The 19,155-nt window shown below is 41.1% G+C and overlaps 1 protein-coding gene across 1 annotated transcript in view; it reads right to left on the bottom strand.

Moving 5' to 3' along the window:
* Positions 1-17,753, bottom strand: part of LOC114114973 (2'-5'-oligoadenylate synthase 1-like) — a 28,763-nt gene extending 11,010 nt beyond the window's left edge. Inside the window, exons 1-6 of the mRNA XM_027970641.3 lie at positions 17,642-17,753; positions 16,967-17,154; positions 16,003-16,189; positions 13,337-13,527; positions 10,465-10,625; positions 5,174-5,298 (exon numbers count right to left, since the gene is read on the bottom strand). Of these exons, the coding sequence (XP_027826442.2) occupies positions 5,174-5,298; positions 10,465-10,625; positions 13,337-13,527; positions 16,003-16,189; positions 16,967-17,154; positions 17,642-17,738 (949 nt within the window). The 5' untranslated portion in view covers positions 17,739-17,753. The remainder of the gene's footprint in view (positions 1-5,173; positions 5,299-10,464; positions 10,626-13,336; positions 13,528-16,002; positions 16,190-16,966; positions 17,155-17,641) is intronic.
* Positions 17,754-19,155: the final 1,402 nt, after the last annotated feature.

Raw genomic sequence — 19,155 nt, 5'->3', positions numbered from 1 at the left:
AATAAACATCTATATCTTATTACTACTCATGAAACATCATAAAATCTCACAAAACATCATTAAGTCAGGTTGTGCTTATTCTAACTGCATGATATATAAATGTGCAGTATCTTTTATCAAAATCTACTTAAATTTTCCCAATTAGACACAATTAGCAGTTCTAATATGAATCTATTTTATATACCTGTCCTGCCCAGTTAAATTGTTACACAATGACACACTTGTTAATCATGGCAAATTTAGATTCTGCAATACACAGTATTAAATTAATTGGCAAGTAACTATTTTACTTGTAAAATACTTTAAAATACTTTAAAAAAAATAGCTTTCTGCCTTTCTCTGGATTTCTAATTTTAAGAGTATCTGTACAGTCCTTTTGCACTGGTCCAGTTGTTTAGGGCCAAATCGGAGACAGAATAGTAGGCTGATGATCAACAGGACTGAGAGTAAAATCAAATTCCTATAGTAAATATAGATGAACAAATGAAGCTGTTTATGGCACATATTCCCATAAATGCTGTTAGAGCAAATATAGTCTAGTCCTAAACTTACAAGGCAACAGTCATTACAACTATTAAAATACCCTTTCAATTTTACTGATGGTCTAACTTTTTTTAGCAAACAGACTTAGATAAAAACTCAGGTTTATGATGATAAAAGATAGAGAAGCAATATTTTAACTTAAATTTTGGTATACAATAGGAATATCAGATATTGATGACTTTTTCCTATTATCTGATAAGATGTCTTGGCTGACCCAGAGATTATCTACTCAAACCCCCCTCTGTATCAACATTTCCCCTACTTCAAGATTCTTCAGGAACCTAAGCTGGTGGTCTCTAACTTAAATTATTTTTGAGGCTTGTAACTGTCTGCTTCTACTCTGTTGTGACTTAGATGAGTTTATTTTATCACCACCATCTTTTGTGAAACAGTCATACTTGGGTCCCTTGCCATTAGTCAAGTAAGTAGTCTAAGCACTTTACATTTATTAACATATTTACTCTTTAACAACCGTTGATATAGGAACTATTATTATCTCCCATTTACAAATAAGGAAATAGGGTTGGAGAAATTAAGTTTCCCAAAGTCACACAGCTAGGAAGTCAAGCCATCTATTGCCATCTTACTATCCTATGTCACAGGTTAGATCTGTGCCCAAATGCTTTCTAATCAGTGGCTCATTCCATACTTCTCAGACTCTAATGAGTACAAGAGTCACTTGGAGACCCTTTGCAATGCAGTCTCCAACTTAGTAGATCTAGGGTGGTGCCCAAGATTCTGTATGTCTAACAAGTTCTTAAGTGATGCTGCTACTGCTGATCTGAGAATCCTATCTGGAACAGAAATACTGTCAACCACACCCTTATCAAACCTCATGGCTTTGGGCTTCATTGTGGCAGAAGAGGCAAACTATTAATTGTCTAACACAGATGTGAGATGTGCAGGGAATAATATTAAGATGCCTGTGAGGATTTGACATGATCATCTGAGTCTTGCTCTGACAATTACTGGCAACATTTAGCTGTCCATTAAAATTCCCTGGAATCCTAGGACTTCTCTGAATTGCTCATCTCCTGTCAAATCCATTCCCCATCATCAGTGGAGAGAAGCAGGGTTACATAGTAATTTCAGTCTTTTAAAAATTCATTTCACACAACTGTGCTCAAGAACTCAGGGGAATTAGAAGCCAGAGTAAAAATATACTTATGCCCCACTGGGAGACATTCTAGCTTCAGAGCTACTGATATAAACTCAGATTCTCAAGACTACCCAAGAGATGGCTAACAATTGTGCTTTTGAAGCCTGCACACAAGGAAAAAAAAAACATTTTACACAAACACGAGAACTTCATGGGCCTATGGTGAGATCTAAGGAGAAGGAAGTATCTTTTCTTAATAAATATTCATTAAACTAAACACAATTGCATGCTATGTGATTTGAAATTAAATCTCATATTTTAATTCTTACAACTATCCTTGAGATTACTTTCTTATCTCAGTTTATGGCTGAAAAGCAAGGCTTCAAAGTTTCTTCAGAGTGACTTACCTAAGTTCACACAGATAATATGAAACAGAGTTGAGACCTCACTTCAAGACCAGTATGTATCACCTGTTATATAACTTTGATGTCATGTCAGTCTACACAGGGCCTACACAATGAGAGAGACCTGGATTATCATCCTAGTTCTTACATTTACTAACTACATAAATGTGGGCAAGTTTCTTAAATTTTCTAAGGCTCAGTTTTTAAATATTCAAACTGGGGAAATAGCTTCTTTTCAGGTTTCTTGTGTAGGTTCATTTATCAGATTAATCTTATGACAATGAGAATTATATATGCCATGTTAATAGGTGTGGGATAAATCACAACACTGAAAAAATATCATAGGTTCAGGAAGAGTATTATAGGGTTACTAAAAACTCAGGTTGGGCTGAGTTCACACCCTCCTTCCTACTAGCTCTTCTTATCTCAGAGTTCTCCTTATCTCTGCCCAATGTAGAGGATATTATAATAAAATGATCTATTTGTGTGTCTCCAGACTGTAAGGCCCTCCAGACTATAAAGTCAACTATGTCTTATTCACATTTGTGCCCCCAGGCATAACACAGTTCCTAGAACATGGTAGGCATGCAGAACATATGTATTGACAAATTATAGCACAACAGAATTTTAATATGAGCAGCACATTGTCCAACAGTGCTGATACGTAAAGAAACGGATTAAGAAAGTCAACATATTCCACTGGAGTCTGGCTGAGAAAGGGTAGGATCAATGCTATGCTCATTCATTTCCTTTTCCAATACATATTTATTGAATAATAAAGTTCTAGGCACAAATGCGGGCTCCCTGGTGGCTCAGTTGGTAAAGAATCCACCTGCAATGCAGGAGACCCCAGTTCGATTCCTGGGTCAGGAAGATCCACTGGACAAGGAATAGACTCCCCACTCTAATATTCTTGGGCTTCCCTTGTGGCTCAGCTGGTAAAGAATCCTCCTGCAATGCAGGAGACCTGGGTTCGATCCCTGGGTTAGGAAGACCCCCTGGAGAAGGGAAAGGCTACCCACTCCAATATTCTGGCCTGAAGAATTCCATGGACTATACAGTCCAAACAATCCAAAGGGTCTCAAATAGTCAGGCACAACTGAGTGACTTTCACTTTCACTTCAGGCCCAAATGCAAACGTTATCCTCAAAGACCTCCAAACGCAATGCACAACGGCAATATAAGGGGATCATGTTCCAGCAGCAAACCATGGGGGATTCCATGGGAATGCAGAAGAGGCAGGTCCAGAAAGGACTGATGAGGGAAGGAAGTTCACCAGAGGTGCACCAGGTCTTGGAAGGGTAAGGAGAAACTTTCAAGGCTGAGTGTAGGATGGGGCAAGAAACGTTTATCAGGAGACACATAGTGCGAAGACACAGAGAGAGGAAGGAGATATTTAAGGATTAGTGGCTCATGAACCTCTCCTCTACCAAATGTGAGCCCCAAAAGAGCAAAAATATTGAGCTCCTATGGAACTCATTGTTAAGTATTTAATGGTACGTGGTAGGTATTCCAGAAATGATGGTTGAATGGGGTATATGAATCAATAGATCAATGAACATATGTAATACCTGCTGCTAAGCCAGAGCAGGGCTCACAAATTGCTATGGCCTTTCCCATTCTGCATTTTGCCCTGCAGAGAATATACCAACGTTTCAGTCAAACAGACGCTTACATTCAAGCCCCAAGTTTTCTAGAGGGTACATTTACTTCTATATAAATCCCTTAGTTATCTGAGACTCTGATTAGGCTACTAAAACAAAGATACCACAGACTGGGTGGCTTTAACAACAGAAATAATTTATTTTCTCAGTTTTGGAGGCTGGGAAGTCCATGATCATGGTGTTGGAAAATTTGGTTCCTGGTGAGAGCCTTCTTCCTGGCTTACCTTGGAGGTGAAGGCTGACTTCCCACTCCATGTTCATGTGGTTGAGAGGGGAAGTTCCAGTGTCTCCTCTAACAAGAGGCATGAATCCCATCACTGGGGCCTCACCCCCATGATGTCGTCTAAACCTAATTGTTGACACCTCTCAGAGGCCTCACCTCTTAAGACGATCACGTCTCGGGGTAGGGCTTCAAAGTGTGAATTTTGGAGGACACAAACAGACAATCCACAATAGGGCCCTCATATTTTTGCCTAAAATGGAGATACTCTATCTCCCCTTTTATGAGTATGATTAGGGGTTATGCTTCATATCTCACTCTAGATACCACAAAATCTTAGGGAGGGGGATTCAAAAGAGAGGGAATGTATGTAAACCTAAAGTCGATTCATATCAGTATTTGGTAGAAACCGACACAATTCTGTAAAGCAATTATCCTTCCATTTAAAAAATAAACAAATAAATAAAAAGCAACTCCTTACAGGCCAAGTCCAAACTTGTTCTGTGTTGTTTTTCTACTTTGTTATACTGGCGTGCATGTTCAAGTCATTTCAATTGTGTCTGACTTTTTGCGACCCTGTGGGCTGTAGTCCGCCAGGCTCCTTTGTCCATGGGATTCTCCAGGCAATAATGTGGGAGGGGTTGCCATGCCCTCCTCCAGGGGATCTTCCCAACCCAGGGATCGAACTCAGGTCTCTTGTGTCTCCTGCATTGGCAGGTGGGTTCTTTACCCCCAGCGCCACCTTGGAAGGCCCTTGTTATACTGGACAACTAGTTAATACTTGATCCTACTTCTTAAAACTGGTAGCATAAGGATGATTGGTGTTAATACACTGCAGGGGATAAAAAAGTGACTTCCAAAACCAGTAAGCAATTCAATTCTGCCAGAAGCCTAGCTCAGTACTGTATCTGGATGTGGTCAGTCCCCCATAGTTCAGTTCAGCTCAGTTCAGTTCAGTCGCTCAGTCGTGTCCAACTCTTTGCGACCCCATGAATCACAGCACACCAGGCCTCCCTGTCCATCACCAACTCCCAGAGTTCACTCAGACTCACGTCCATCAAGTCCGTGATGCCATCCAGCCATCTCATCCTCTGTCGTCCCCTTCTCCTCCTGCCCCCAATCCCTCCCAGCATCAGAGTCTTTTCCAATGAGTCAACTCTTTGCATGAGGGGGCCAAAGTACTACATATTAAATCAATAGCCATTTTAAAGGTTTCTTGTGAAACCAAACAAATAAACCTTACCTGTGGAAGGTGTAGGTCCCAGGATATCATAGTAGGCCATGATCTCACAGGAATGGCTGTGAAGACTTTCAGTACATAAAAAACTGAATCTTAAAGACAGTGGTGTTCTCTTTCCCATTAGTATCCTTAAAAAAGGAGCATGACATTGTATGAATGATTAGAGAAAGAAAAGAAAAAAACGAGATGAGTTTTGACCATCCCTCACCTAGTTCTGGAGAAGACAATGGCACCCCACTCCAGTACTCTTGCCTGGAAAATCCCACGGATGGAGAAGCCTGGTAGGCTGCAGTCCATGGGGTCGCTGAGGGTCGGACATGACTGAGCAACTTCACTTTGACTTTTCACTTTCATGCACTGGAGAAGGAAATGGCAACCCACTCCAGTGTTCTTGCCTGGAGAATCCCAGGGATGGGGGAGCCTGGTGGGCTGCCGTCTAGGGGGTCGCACAGAGTTGGACACGACTGAAGTGACTTAGCAGCAGCACCTCGTTCTAGCCTTCCTGCTCCCTTGGCCCTTTCTTGGACATGCCAGGGGTGTTCCCTTCCCTGGACCTTTGCAATTTCTGTTCTTCTCTCGGGACTACAATTAACTCAGATAATTCACACAGCTGGATCCCGACTTCACTCAGGTCCCTGCTGCCTCATTTGGCCTTTCCTGGCCATCCTTTAAAACAAGAACTCCTTCCCTATTCCCTATATCTCCTTACCCTGCTCTATGTTTCTTAATAGTATTTAATTACCACTTGGCATTGTTTTATTTGTTCATTTCTCTCGCATGGGGGTATAAGGTGCACAAAGGCAGGAACCGTTTGTTTTGTTCACTGTTCTGTCCCTAGTATCTGACATGTAGTAGATGATGAATAATTTTTAAATGAATTATTATCTAAACATGGATTGGGGCATAAGATACTGTTAATCATGAGTATGAGTAAATGAAATAAGACAACTAAACTTCTATTTCTGAGTATAATGGAATCGTGAACAGCCAACCAATGCTCATTGGGAACAACTGGAAAACTTGATTTTAAAAATTATGTGCATGTGTGTTTTAGAGGTATTGGAGGGCTGCTGATGCTAGAAAGATCAGGATTTAGTCCCAGGATTTGGACTGGGGCGGCAGATTGTGGAGAGATGGACTGATGGTCAGCTGCCTTGTTTCCTGGGGACATACGCTGATTTGGGAAATAGACAAGAAGCTGAAAATAAAGACTTTGGACAAGGAGACGCTTTGGGGGTTCAAGAAACAAGTAGAACTTTGTCAAGCTTAGGGGGCTGAAGCAATGCAAAGACTTGGAAATCACAAGCATGATGAGAACGGAAGGGTGGAGAACTGAACTCAAGATATGACCTGCTTTTCCCTCCAAACATCAGCTGAATTCTGAAGATGCCTGGGACAGGTATGGTTACGAAATGAAGCAAAATGTTATCTTGAAAAGTTGAGTGGGGGTGTAGGTAGTCTGTCCAGGCTGAGACAAGATGCATCAGGGTGTAGTCTCGGGGACTGTGGAGACCAAAGCTGGAGGAGAGAACTTGGTGAAGCTGCTGGGCTATAACGCTGAGGAACTCAGCTGCATGTTGGAGACAGCTGGCAGTCCTTAAAAAGTACTGATGCCTTGGCTCACCTCCAAATAGTTTTAATCGATGGGTTTGGGGGTGCGACCTGGGTGATCAACTCTTATTCTATCCATTTGGTGAGGAAAGGATACACCTCTCTGGAAAAAGAGACCATCTCAGCTAAAGCATCTAAGATGTTTAATGCACAGGGCCCTGGTTTCAATCTTTCAATCACTATAAATGAAATTTCAAATCACTAGGAATTCCAAGAGACAGGGCTATAAGATGTTAAACTAAGAAGAAAACCAAACTATAGAAACAGACCCCATAGGTGATCCAAATATTGGCATAAACGGATGAGGATTTTAACTGATTAATATGTTCAGTGAACAGAGGACTAGACAGCGCAAGAGACAAAAAGGTGAAAAATTAAACCAGAGATAGATTTTCTATATATTAAAAAATGGAAATTATAGAACCAAAAAAAATAATTGAACTTAGATTTATAGAAAAATTTAACAAAAATTACATATAGCAGAAGAGACTTAGTGACCTGAAAGACAAGCCAAAAGGCATCATCCAAAGGGGGGAAAAAAAAAACAATTATATATATACAATGTCCTTTCATTTAAATTTAACAGAGATTTCTGAAATTTTAAAACCCCTCAGCACTTTTCTCTAAATGTCAAGAACATGAAGGTGGCTCAAGTGGTAAAGAATCCATACACACACCACAAAAGGAATATGTTAAATCGTTATTATCATGAGCATATCCTTCTCTCTCAGTCAGGAAGGGTGAAAACGAATGAAACGAATCAGTAGCCTAACACTCCTGTCATCATTTAGAGGCAGATTTTGCTATGCTCAGTATAAAAACTCTGTGTTTGGTAGACACTGTCCTACGTGGGTAAAGTTTACTCTTGTGGATGCCAGAGGGCTTAAATGAGATATTGAATCAACTGGGGAGTTCGGATCACTTTTAGAATGGGTGAAGGTTAATGAGAATGCCAGTACTATCCTAGGCTAATTTACATGAAGCTTACCATCCAATGAGTATCTCAAAATATGTTTGCTATTAATATCAGTGGAAATGGGACAGGGATCCTAGCAGTGCTTGGTCACGAGTCCTCAGATGATGTATTCGCCACTGTCCACTTTATCTCAGCCTAGTCCATCAGCGTGTTTTGTCTTGGCCACGTCTTGCCAGGACAACTCTGTCCTGTCATGTGGCTTTAAAAGGATCATGTATCAGAAAAGGGTCTTAAGTTATCCGACCTGATAATATAAAGAGAGCTTCTTGTTTTTCTGAGATCTCTAAATCAAAGAAATTAGAAATAAGAGCTAATGGGCAGAAATCCCAATCACAAACATAACTTACAAGTTATAGACATGATGCTTTTTTTACAGCAGTGTCTTATTAAAAGCTCAGAATATGTTTCCCCGTTGTGGTTTTCAATAATAAACACACCAGTGTGTGCAGAGAGGAGCCCAGTGCCTCTGGCGCATAAACGATTTCTAGTACTTCGGGCTTACGGGGCAAGTCTCCTGAGGTTTCATTCATAAGCAGCGCCCAGAAAATGACTGACATAGAACAGTTGCTGTTACTGGTAGGTTAAGACGTGGACTTGTTCCAAAGGACAAGAAAGGCTTTTCTCACACTCATCTTTCAAAATAAAGTAACTGAATAGCTTTAAAAATAACAGCAACAAACAATATATCACCAAAAACCAGGTATCAACTGAAACAATAAACGTTTTTACTCTCTCAGTGGGTGGGAGTCAAAACCAACTGTCAGACTCACAGATCTGCTTCTTTTCCATTTTTAATTCAATTTGCCCCTCAAGCGAGTCACAGTATGGTCTTGGTTGCTCTGAAAAGCAGAGAATAAAGCCAGAAAAAGCAACTGCTGCATACAGATATTAGTGCAAGGGAACATCCTGGACAATCTACCTCCTTTCCTGACTTCACAATCCTTTCCACTCAGGCTGCCTTAAAGTCTCATTCTTCCTGCAAATATGCTTCTTTTTTTTCTTTTTTTTTTTTTTTTTGCCAAAATCGTTCAGCAAAACAAAATAGGGGATAAGGCATATTCTGGGCTGAACTAAAACCATTATAGCCCCTTGAAAAATCACTCTGAGAAAAAGAATACGCATTTAATAAACATGAAGGAAAGAATGGTGGTTGCCTGGGAATTCGGTTCAACTTTAAAGGCTTTTCAATTAAATTATTTAATTAGTTGAAAGCATAGAAGGAATAGAGCTTAGAAAATGAGCTTGCTTGTTTTCAGGAACAATTAGAACAAGTAAATGAAGGTTTTCAGAGCTGTTCTTTTTCATAGGTTCTACTTCAAAATTCATTCTAGAAATCTAACAAAATAAAAGCTTCAAGCATATTTTGTCCAGGAGAAGGGTGCCTGCCTGAGATCCAGAGGAGAGGAAAAGGAATTAGGGAGAGCTCATCAATTAGGGTCTTTGACATTGAGTGGGCAGGGAGTATAGAATTAGGACATAACAATGAAGGACAAAGATTTTGATTCCAAATAAGGTCACCAGGGAAGCAATATACCCCAACTCTTATTTTTAATGTGCCTTGAGAGTACTTTAACTGTCCTATTTTGATAAATAATAATAACAATGATATAATGTAACCTATAGTTTACAAATTTAATGGGGAAAACTTGGAAGAAGCAATGGGTAAAAATGAAAAACACATTCTCCTATTTCTTCTTTTTTTTTTTCTTTTCTTAAAGGTGGTCTTTCCCTGTTCAAAGCATAATCGTATGTGAAACTCCATCATTTCCCTTTTTGCCTTTCCAACCCCAGCGTGCTTCATTATAGTCACTACCATGCCATTCATCTGACGTCTTTGCTAACTACCACAATTTAGTAGGTGTTTGGTATTCCTAAAGGTAGTGTTTTTCATTAAAAGACACATTCAAACTAGTTCTGTATACTAATTTGAAGCAAAGGCTTGGTAATGAATCTATTATTTAAATTAATAAACAGTTCTGGGAGGTTGTTTTAAAACATGGATCTTATTTTAGGATTGAAGTGGCACACAGCCTGGTCTATTTTTCTCCCCCAAAAATGTTTTACTCACTTTATGACATAGTTTTTGCATTTTTTTTCATCCACAATTCATTAGACTGAAAAAAATAGCAGGAGATGTAAAATTGAAATAGGAAAATAAACAGCAACGTGTCAAGTTTTTTTCTTTCTTCTTTTCTTTTTGTAACTCACCAAAAAAAAACCCCCACAAAAGTTCTGTCTAGCTGGCTAATTCAACATTGAGGGCAAAGAAAGCTTGCATGTAATGTCAGCACAGCCAGTTCAGCAAAGGACCCCAGGACATTGCTGAAGGGAATGTTTATCAGACAAATGTGTCTCCAAAGATTCTTCCTTCTTGGAGGTACCTTTCTCAGTATTTCCTGTTTGCATTCCTCGGGGTCAGATTTCAGCTAAGAGATGGAAATTGAATAAAGGTGTATTGGAGAAGATATAATTAGTCCTTAAATCATAGGATCTCAAATTCATGAATTTCCTTGAAAGTTTAGCTAGAAGTCTTTAAAAACAAAAAAAAAAAGGTCCTGGGGCAATCTCTCCAAGTTTTCTCCCAAGAATTTAATGTTCACTTATACAAGTAACATTACTCAATAATGGTCTCCTGTGCTAAGAGTTTCCTCTGGCAGTCTTTTTCACCCTTGAAATGAAGAATTCACAGAAATGCATTCAACCAGACCTGTTCCCATATGCAGTTCGCATCAAGCTTTCTCTCAGAGTCTCCAACCCTTCTCTCAGTTGTTTTTTGAAATGGTTCACATCGGCAAACACCTCACTGAACAGCACAATGTCAATCTCCGAGCATCCTTGGGTGTCGGTCCCTTTCACATAAGATCCACCCTGTGAAGACAGAGGGCACGATGTGGGCAAAAGCTCAGCCAGCCTTGAGGGGAGTGCAGATTCCTGGCTGTAGCATGTTTTAGGGTCAATTAACACTGTGAATCAGAGAAGGCGATGGCACCCCACTCCAGTGCTCTTGCCTGGAAAATCCTGCCGACGGAGGAGCCTGGTAGGCTGCAGTCCATGGGGTCGCTAAGAGTCAGATACGACTGAGCGACGTCACTTTCACTTTTCACTTTCATGCATTGGAGAAGGAAATGGCAACCCGCTCCAGTGTTCTTGCCTGGAGAATCCCAGGGATGGGGGAGCCTGGTGGGCTGCCGTGTATGTGGTCGCACAGAGTCCAACACGACTGAAGCGACTTAGTAGCAGCAGCAATCTGTGAAAAGCTTAAATATGTGCTACTTTATTTTCCCTCAACTTGGGGGAAGAAAAAAAGACAGGAGAAAAAGTCATCTACGATGGTTCACAACCGAACTTAGGTTCAGTTATGGGAAGAAAGCAGAATTTGTAGGAAAAGTCTGAAAATCCTTATGAAAAAAGAGAGCTAGAAGTTCTGACTTTCTGCTTGAGAACCACTCGATTGTGAGGAGTCCACAAAGGTGGGAATTAAATTCACCACTAGTACATGTGGTACCTACATGTCCTGAAATAAACCCGTTCCTACCAGTTAGAACCTTAAGTGACTGGTGCTTCGGGAGGGCATTTGTTTGCTATATTTCCAAATAGATCACCAATGAGTTTAATAAAGTATTCTGTCATTATAATTAATGAGTACTTATTGCAAATCTCTTAACTAAATATAATTTTATAAAAGTCAAAACTTAAGTTAGTTAGCAGCACAGCCTTGCTCTACTTAGCACTCAAAGAAAACTTTAGGTTGCAAATTCCCAAAGGAAGCTCTTTAGCAGTAAAAGAAGCTGTTACCTATGATTTGGGAAACATGACGTCCACAAGGTAAAAGTGACCTGTCAACAGACTGTGACAACACAATTTCTCAAGAAGTGTAGAAAACATTGTAAAGCTCCGAGTCCTCTGCCATTTACTGCATGTTAATTGGGGACTTCCGTCAGGCACCATGTGGCTCGCTCAAGCAAGCAGCAATGTGCCAATTTTACTCTTGGCACTGACCTAGCCAACCTTTTTTTGTTTTTTGGAGTATAATTGCTTTACAGTGGTGTGTTAGTTTCTGCTGTACAATGACGTGAATCAGTCATGTGTACACATATACCCTCTCCCTCTATGACCTTCCTCCCGCCACCCCTATCCACCCATGGATGCCATCACAGAGCACCGAGCTGAGCTTCCTGTGCTAAGAGCCTGTTCTGAAAGCTGTGATGGCAACTGCTGACTCTGGGATGATATGCCTTGGTTGACATCTAAGGATCAAGAAGCTGCCTGTGCAATCCCAGAAATGCCTGCCCTGCTACAAATCCAAAGACAGGAAGTCATTGCCAGAATTCTCGGCTTCAGAGTCGCCCTGCACCTGCTACATCTGGGCTAGGTAAAATAGGTACCCTGTGCCCCCCTGCCTTGGCTCTGACTTAACTCAGTTCTGGACTCAGTCTTGTGGTAGCACAACCAACTGAGGAAACCCATTTTGTCACAGTAGCAAGGGAATGTGGGAAATGTAGTTTTTAGCGCTTCCTTAACCAGAGAGAGTTTGTAATGTGCTAACATGTACGGTCAACCTCCAAGAATGGAATATAGGGCACAGCAATTTCACAACTTAGTTGATCAATGGCCCTTGTTTTCAGCCAGCACCTCGTGGGACTGAAATAGAACTCTGACTCCCCATTTCTAGCTCCTGTGATCATGCTTTATTTCTGTAGAAGAAAATATGCTGTTTCATATTCAGGCTTTTTCCACTGCTATATTAGGTAGCATTCAATCATACTCTTAAATCATCTTTGCTATTGTTACATTAAAAGTTAATATTTTTATTTTAAATAAACAAGGATTTTCACCTTTTATAACATTTTCACTTTTATAACATTTTCACTTTCATAACAATCGTGTGCACTTTAAACTGAAGAAATGGAAAAATGGTAACAAAAATGCCCTCAGAACTATGTCCTGTATTTTTTTTTCCCTCTAAACACTGATTAGATAGCACGTAGTTGTGACGCTAACGTTACAAATAATAACGATAGAAGGGAAACCACACCATCGTTGTCGTTGGGATCCCTTCATTGTGTTCAGGGAATTTTCCTTCAGGGCAATTTTCACAGAATGACCCTGTGCTCTGTGGACAACTGTTCCCAGACACAGTGAACTATCTTTAGGCTGAAAGGAAGTCCATCAAGACAGCACCTAATCACTTCCATAGGCAGGTTGCTCAGGCATGAAACGGGGCTCTGGGGGACAGGCGTACCTCCTTTGCCTGAAATTCCCTCAAGCATTTAAAAGCATCGGTCTAGTGAGAGCCAAGTCCTTGGCCCTGCCAATGTAAAGGCACTTTCGCCCCTGGGACAAAAACTGCCAACTGTAATGGGTTCCAGCTGTCACATGGTTGAGTGCCTGCCCCGCTAGCCGGCAGCCTGCCCTGGCATTTCAAAGGGCTCCTAGCAGGCCTCTTACAGCCGCTGCAGAAGGCGAAGCTGGCCTCTGAACATGTGGCCCTGCCCGATTGATGTCCATCACCTCCAGGAGAGAGGAATGGCTTCCTTAGTGCTGCGTGGTCCAGCCTGAGGGCTGGGAGCTCAGATTACCTGGATCACTCGGGAGGCCGGCACCGGAAAGGAAGTCTGGATCAGCTGGAGCAACGCACCGATCTCAGCTGCACAAGCAGCTCTTTGAGAACCAGAGGCAGGGCAGATTTTTCGGTCTGCATATCTCCGTAGCTCTTGGGGACCTTTACACTCCAACATATTATGAGGTGAAAATCCTGCGGACATTTGGGCTTCATAGAGAAAGGATCAATATTTGACATTTGCTGCACAGAAATGGATGTGTGTGTGTCTAACACAAGCATCTACTTTTGTACGCAAGTTATGTCTAGTGAATTACCAGGACTGCCTTGTTCTGTCACAGGTAGACCTACCCTCTCTGCTGGTAAAGCGTGAGGGGGAACCAGCAGAGTTCAGTCCCTGTGGAATTAGCTGGCATGTTAACTCTAAGTCCCAACAGAGAAATGGCTGAATTTCTCTGAGAATAAATTGAGATATAAATTCTTATGTCAGGAAAAGGTCTTTGCCCCGATTCATAAATCACTTTAAGTTTCTAAATGGAAAACATGTATGTTATCAAGTTTCAATAAAATGATCCCAGGATAAAGAAGTCTAAGTTAAGCCATCTATTCTAAAGGTCTTAAACTGCCAGCCCACAGGCCAGATTCTACCTGAGGAATGTTTGCTTTAGACCTGCACAGCGTTTTCAAAATGAAGAAACTGATTCAACAGCTAGAAATCAAAAGATAGTACATTTTTAAAAATAAGGACATTAGAGGTATGTGAGCTAGTGGATGTGTGTGTTTGTGTTTTAAGACAGCATTTTATCAGAAATGCTGATAAGACTGGCCACACACTTCACAGGAAGGAACTGAATAACTGAACTCTAAGTTCAGTAAATGGGGCCTGTGAGCAAAAGTGACAATAGACTGATTAACCAGAGGAAAAGCATACAGATTTTATTGATCTTATTTTATTTTAATGTGCACAGAGTCCTTTCCAGAAAAGAAATGAAAACTACCAAGAATCAGACTCAAGTATTCTAAAGCTCCAATACTTTGGTCACCAGCTCATTGGAAAAGACCCTGACGCAGGGAAGTTCAAAATAATCAATATGCTGAATTGGCACATTTTGAGATGGCATATCCTGATGCCTTTCAACAGCTCAGAAGATTTCATAAATTTGCACTCGATAGATCATAGTGTGTGCATGCTGAGTTGTGTTTGACTCTTCGCGATCCCATGGACTGTAGTCCACCAGGCTCCTCTGTCCATGGAATTTTCCAGGCAAGAACACTGGAGTGGGTTGCCATTTCCTCCTCCAGGGGATTTTCCCAATTGAGGGTTTGAACCCGCATCTCCTGTGTCTCCTGCATTGGCAGGTGGATTCTCTACTGCTTTAGACATCAGGATAGAGCATACACACACCAAAAAATCCCTGAGAATTTGCAATAATAAACTGGCTCTCATTTAGGTTTACATAACAAATTCATATTATCATGGAGAATTAATTTTAGAGAGGCCTCTGGCAAATGCCTTGAAGAAGAACTCACTAATCCTTTCTGGAAATGAACTTTCAACTGATCCTTCCCTTTCAAGCACATACGGAAGTTTCATAGAAATTGAATATATACTCAGCTATAGATAAAACTCAACACTTATCAGAGAACTGATATCAGACAGATTACATTCTCCGACCAATGTGCAATTAAATGAGAAATCAGTAACAAGATAGCTAACATATCCCATACTTTAAGAAAGTTTTAAAAACACATACTTCAAAAGAGTCACAGATCACAGAAGAAATCACACTATAAATCAGAACATAGGACTAAACAATAATAAATTTTACATCAACACTCAGAGGATACACAGCCCCTTCTTTAAATTTTATCAATTATGCCAAATTAACATATTGTTGGGTTTTTTTTGTTTTTGTACATTTTGATTCCTTTGCTTGAAACAGTTACCCTTCCTTTTATGGACATTTCACCAAAAACTGATCATTTTTCAATGACTATTTTATATTCGGAGCCAATTATTATTTCCCGAAAAAAGCTTTCTTATCTTAAAAGACTTTTATAGAGCAGCAACCACCAGTTACTTCAGGGGGCAGAACCATAAATATGAGAGCAAAAAGGTGTATTACGTTAGTTTTGTGGTAATTTCTGATGGACAGACCATAATCTGACTCCCACTTGGATCCTGACATTCTGTCCCATTTTTGCTGCTTCTGAGTCGTCTCTCTGCACACCGCCTCAGCTTCCCAGCTCCCTCCGCCAACGTGGCTCTACAGAATTATCCCCCACACCCAAGAGCATGGGCTTCCCAGGCGGCACTATCGGTAAAGAACCCGCCTGCGAAGGCAGGAGACCTAAAAGACATAGGTTCGATCCCTGCATCAGGAAGATCCCCTAGAGGAGGGAATGGCAACCCACTCCAGTATTCTTTTCTGAAGAATCCTGTGGACAGAGGAGCCTGGCGGGCTACAGTCCTTAGCGTCACAGAGTCAGACACAACTGAAGTGACTTAGGACACATGCATGCCCCAGAAGTATACAATCTCAAGTACATACCAGCTCCACCCTCTGCACTCTCTATTTGCCATTCTTGGAAGCAACCTGTAATGCTCTGACGTAGGGAAGCCACAAGACGGTTTCTATGCTGCGTAAACATCCATACAGGGAAAGTACTGGGCATCTCTGTTACCTCTTTTGCGGGCTGTAAAGTGATGCTCTTGTATTTCGTGGTTCTCCCGACTAAGGACTGTCCCAAAGCATCTAGAACACATCCTACATGTTTTTGATATTTTTGTAGCCATGTAATTCACATTCCTTTCTTCTAGATTTTCCCAGTGTAGCTTCTGTGTCTCCATGGTTGACCTGTCACGTGGAGACTGAGGAAAAGTAAATACTTAATCCAGGAATTATAAGAGCTATTTCAGAGATCTGCTGGTTTTCATTTGGCTTCTCACTAAATGCTCCCATTCATGGGCACAGAGAATTCTCATTCTATGTTCTCAAAACATAGCAAAGTCCATTAGTTTGGTTTTTTTTTTTTTACACAGATGAAAAACTGCTGTAGATTAATAAAGCAATGAACCATGAGAACCATACTGCCGAAAAAAGTATTTTTAAGAAAGCACTAGTTTATGTTTTATAAAATCAGGAGAATGAGAGCCCAGTTCTTTTTCTGATGTTTACTTTTGCAGGCCTTGGGCTAATCACTCAACCTAATTGGGTCTTTGATCCTTCATTTGTAAAACGGGGGAGGGGAAAGGAGGGAAGGGAAGTCAATTAGTCTACCTCTAAGGACACATTAAAAGTGAAAAATTCTAGGGTTGCAAGGACTCCATCCCCACATAAGCGCTTTGGAATAATAATTACAATAGCGCCTGCCCTGGATACAACGCCTGGGTCCAAGGGATTCTGCCCAGTGCCCTTCACAGCAGCTCTGCAGGATGGGTCGTTTAGAGCCCAGAAGACAGACACACGGCTTTAACCACTGCATCTGACCTGTGGCCTGTGGCCACGAGTTTTTCCTTTCAGTTTTCTGTTAATAAATTTTCATGAGAGAATGAAAAAAAAAAACAAAGCCAACAGACACAAAGCATGAGTATTTTAGGTAAAGGAGGAGGTTCTTGCTCCCTGCCCCCCACTTTCACTTGCTGTACCTCACTGTGACCCTGTTGCTTCCCGCTCAGGACTTCTTGGTCATATTTTTCACGGTGAACTTTTCCAAGATGCTTCTGTTGAAAGTGATACCTCAGAGCCCTGCCGCTGATAAAGTCACTCCCGCAGTGCTCACAGTTGTAGGATTTAAGAGTCCACATCCTTTCCCAGTGAAGTATCAGATTAGATCCTGTTGACGACAAAGCAAAAAGATAATAAGCCCTTTGAAGAAAATCCAGTCCCTCAGAGTTAACCAGAATAAAGATAATATTGTTTCTAGTGTGCTAATTTGTGCTCTATCGGATGAATATTTTCCAAGAAGTTTATTTCTCACTGATAGCAACTATGATATCATGAAAATAGTCATTTAAACCAGCTGCTGTAACTCCAGTTGATAAACATTAAGGAGGCTGTAAAGCCAACAAAACCAAGTGCAAAGCCGTGTGTGTAGGTATATAAGCACATTTTTTGAAAAAGAGTTTCAGATGAATCTGTGACCTAAGAGATGTGGATTTAGATATTATCTTTACTCGGGGACTTTCTAAGAGGTGTCATTTCTTCAATTTTTATCACTCAATGAATTCCCATAAATGAGAAAATTATCATGAGTGATGATTTCTACGTCTTTCAAATTAACTCTGTTCTTTTTTAAAGTAAAAAAATGCAGAAGTTTGTACCAAGGAACACAGTCTGGAAGATGTGGGCGATTCTGTTCTCCACCTGGCTGCTTCTGAAGCTGTTTATATTCTTGTTGCCAAGTAACTTGACATGCATTTGTACTAACTCGTCTGAAGCTTAGAGCTCCTTCCTCAGAGGTAAACATTGTGGGATTTGTAGTTACCGGTTTCTTAGCAAGTGGTCAGATTAGATATTTCTAAATGCATTCAGATTATTTTGAAGCTGCTCCTGCAACAAATTATCACAAACTTTAATGGCTTAAGCATATAACATCACTTGCTTGTAGTTTTGTAGGCCAAAAGCCTGACATAGGTCACGCCGGGCTAAAATCAGGCTGCATTTCTTTCCGGAGGCTCTGGGTAAGATCCACTTCCTAGAGTGACCCACATTCCTTGGCAGGTGGGGCCCCTTCCTCCATCTTCAAAGCCAGCAAAATCCAGCAAAAGCCAGTGGGATCCTGTTCGCATCCAACCATTCTGATCGGTTCTCTTCCCCTCTTAAGGACCCTTGTGGCTCCATTGGGCTCAACTGGATAATCCAGGATAATCTTCCCATTTTAAGGTCTGCTATTAACAGCCTTAATGCTATCTGCAAACTTAACTCTCCTTTGCCTTGTAAGGTAATAAACTCAGAGCGTCCCAATATTAAGATGTGGACATCTTTGGTGGGGGCGCTGGGGGGGTCATTCTTTTTCACCCACCACACTGTAGCTCTAAAGTTCAATCAGGAATAGAAATGAATCCAAAATGTATCTGTATAAGGTGGAAGAAAACCAAAATGTATTCACTCCTTACAAAATCTTTGGTACTTAGTGGGCTCTGGAGACTTTGTGTCAAACAAGTTTGGAGTTGCTGGGTGATCTGCTACTGAGCAGATGCTGTTTCCACTGAGAACAGCGCGGGTCCTGTCACATAAGGAAGATGTGAAAGCAATGTAGTGGTTCATGGCAGCACTTTACAAAAAATCAAATAGAATAAAATTAGAGAATATTGAACATAGTAAAGGTAAACAACGATTTGTGAAACATTCTTGGAAGACCAACCACCAAGTTTGCCTAGGAGTAAGGGGGTCCCTGTTAAACGCAGGATTTTCAGTGCTGAAGTCAGGAAATTCTCAGGCAAATTGGGACACGTTGGTTACTCTATCACTACCTCAGAGACCTGGGTTCGATCCCTGTGTTGGGAAGATCCCCTGGAGAAGGAAATGGCAACCCACTCCAGTATTCTTGCCTGGAGAATCCCATGGACAGAGCAGCCTGATAGGCTACAGTCCACGGGGTCACAAAGAGTTGGACACGACTGAGTGACTTCACTTCAGAGACCACCTTGAAAATCAGCTTCTTACCCAGCCCTGAAGCTCCTCTGAATGGATGGATTGAGTCCCTGTAAGACCCAAGGTTGTGGAGTTTGCAGAACTTGATTCGATCTGCCCGAACTATGATGTTTGCCCTGCCCTAGGTGTTCATTTCTGGGCCAGTCAACCTGGACTGAGATACAGTGAACCCAGGCAGACA

Source organism: Ovis aries, chromosome 5, assembly GCF_016772045.2.
Source record: "Ovis aries strain OAR_USU_Benz2616 breed Rambouillet chromosome 5, ARS-UI_Ramb_v3.0, whole genome shotgun sequence".
Lineage (NCBI taxonomy): Eukaryota > Metazoa > Chordata > Mammalia > Artiodactyla > Bovidae > Ovis > Ovis aries.
Note: the sequence above shows the minus strand (reverse complement) of the source record. Positions and strands in the feature narration are given on the sequence as shown.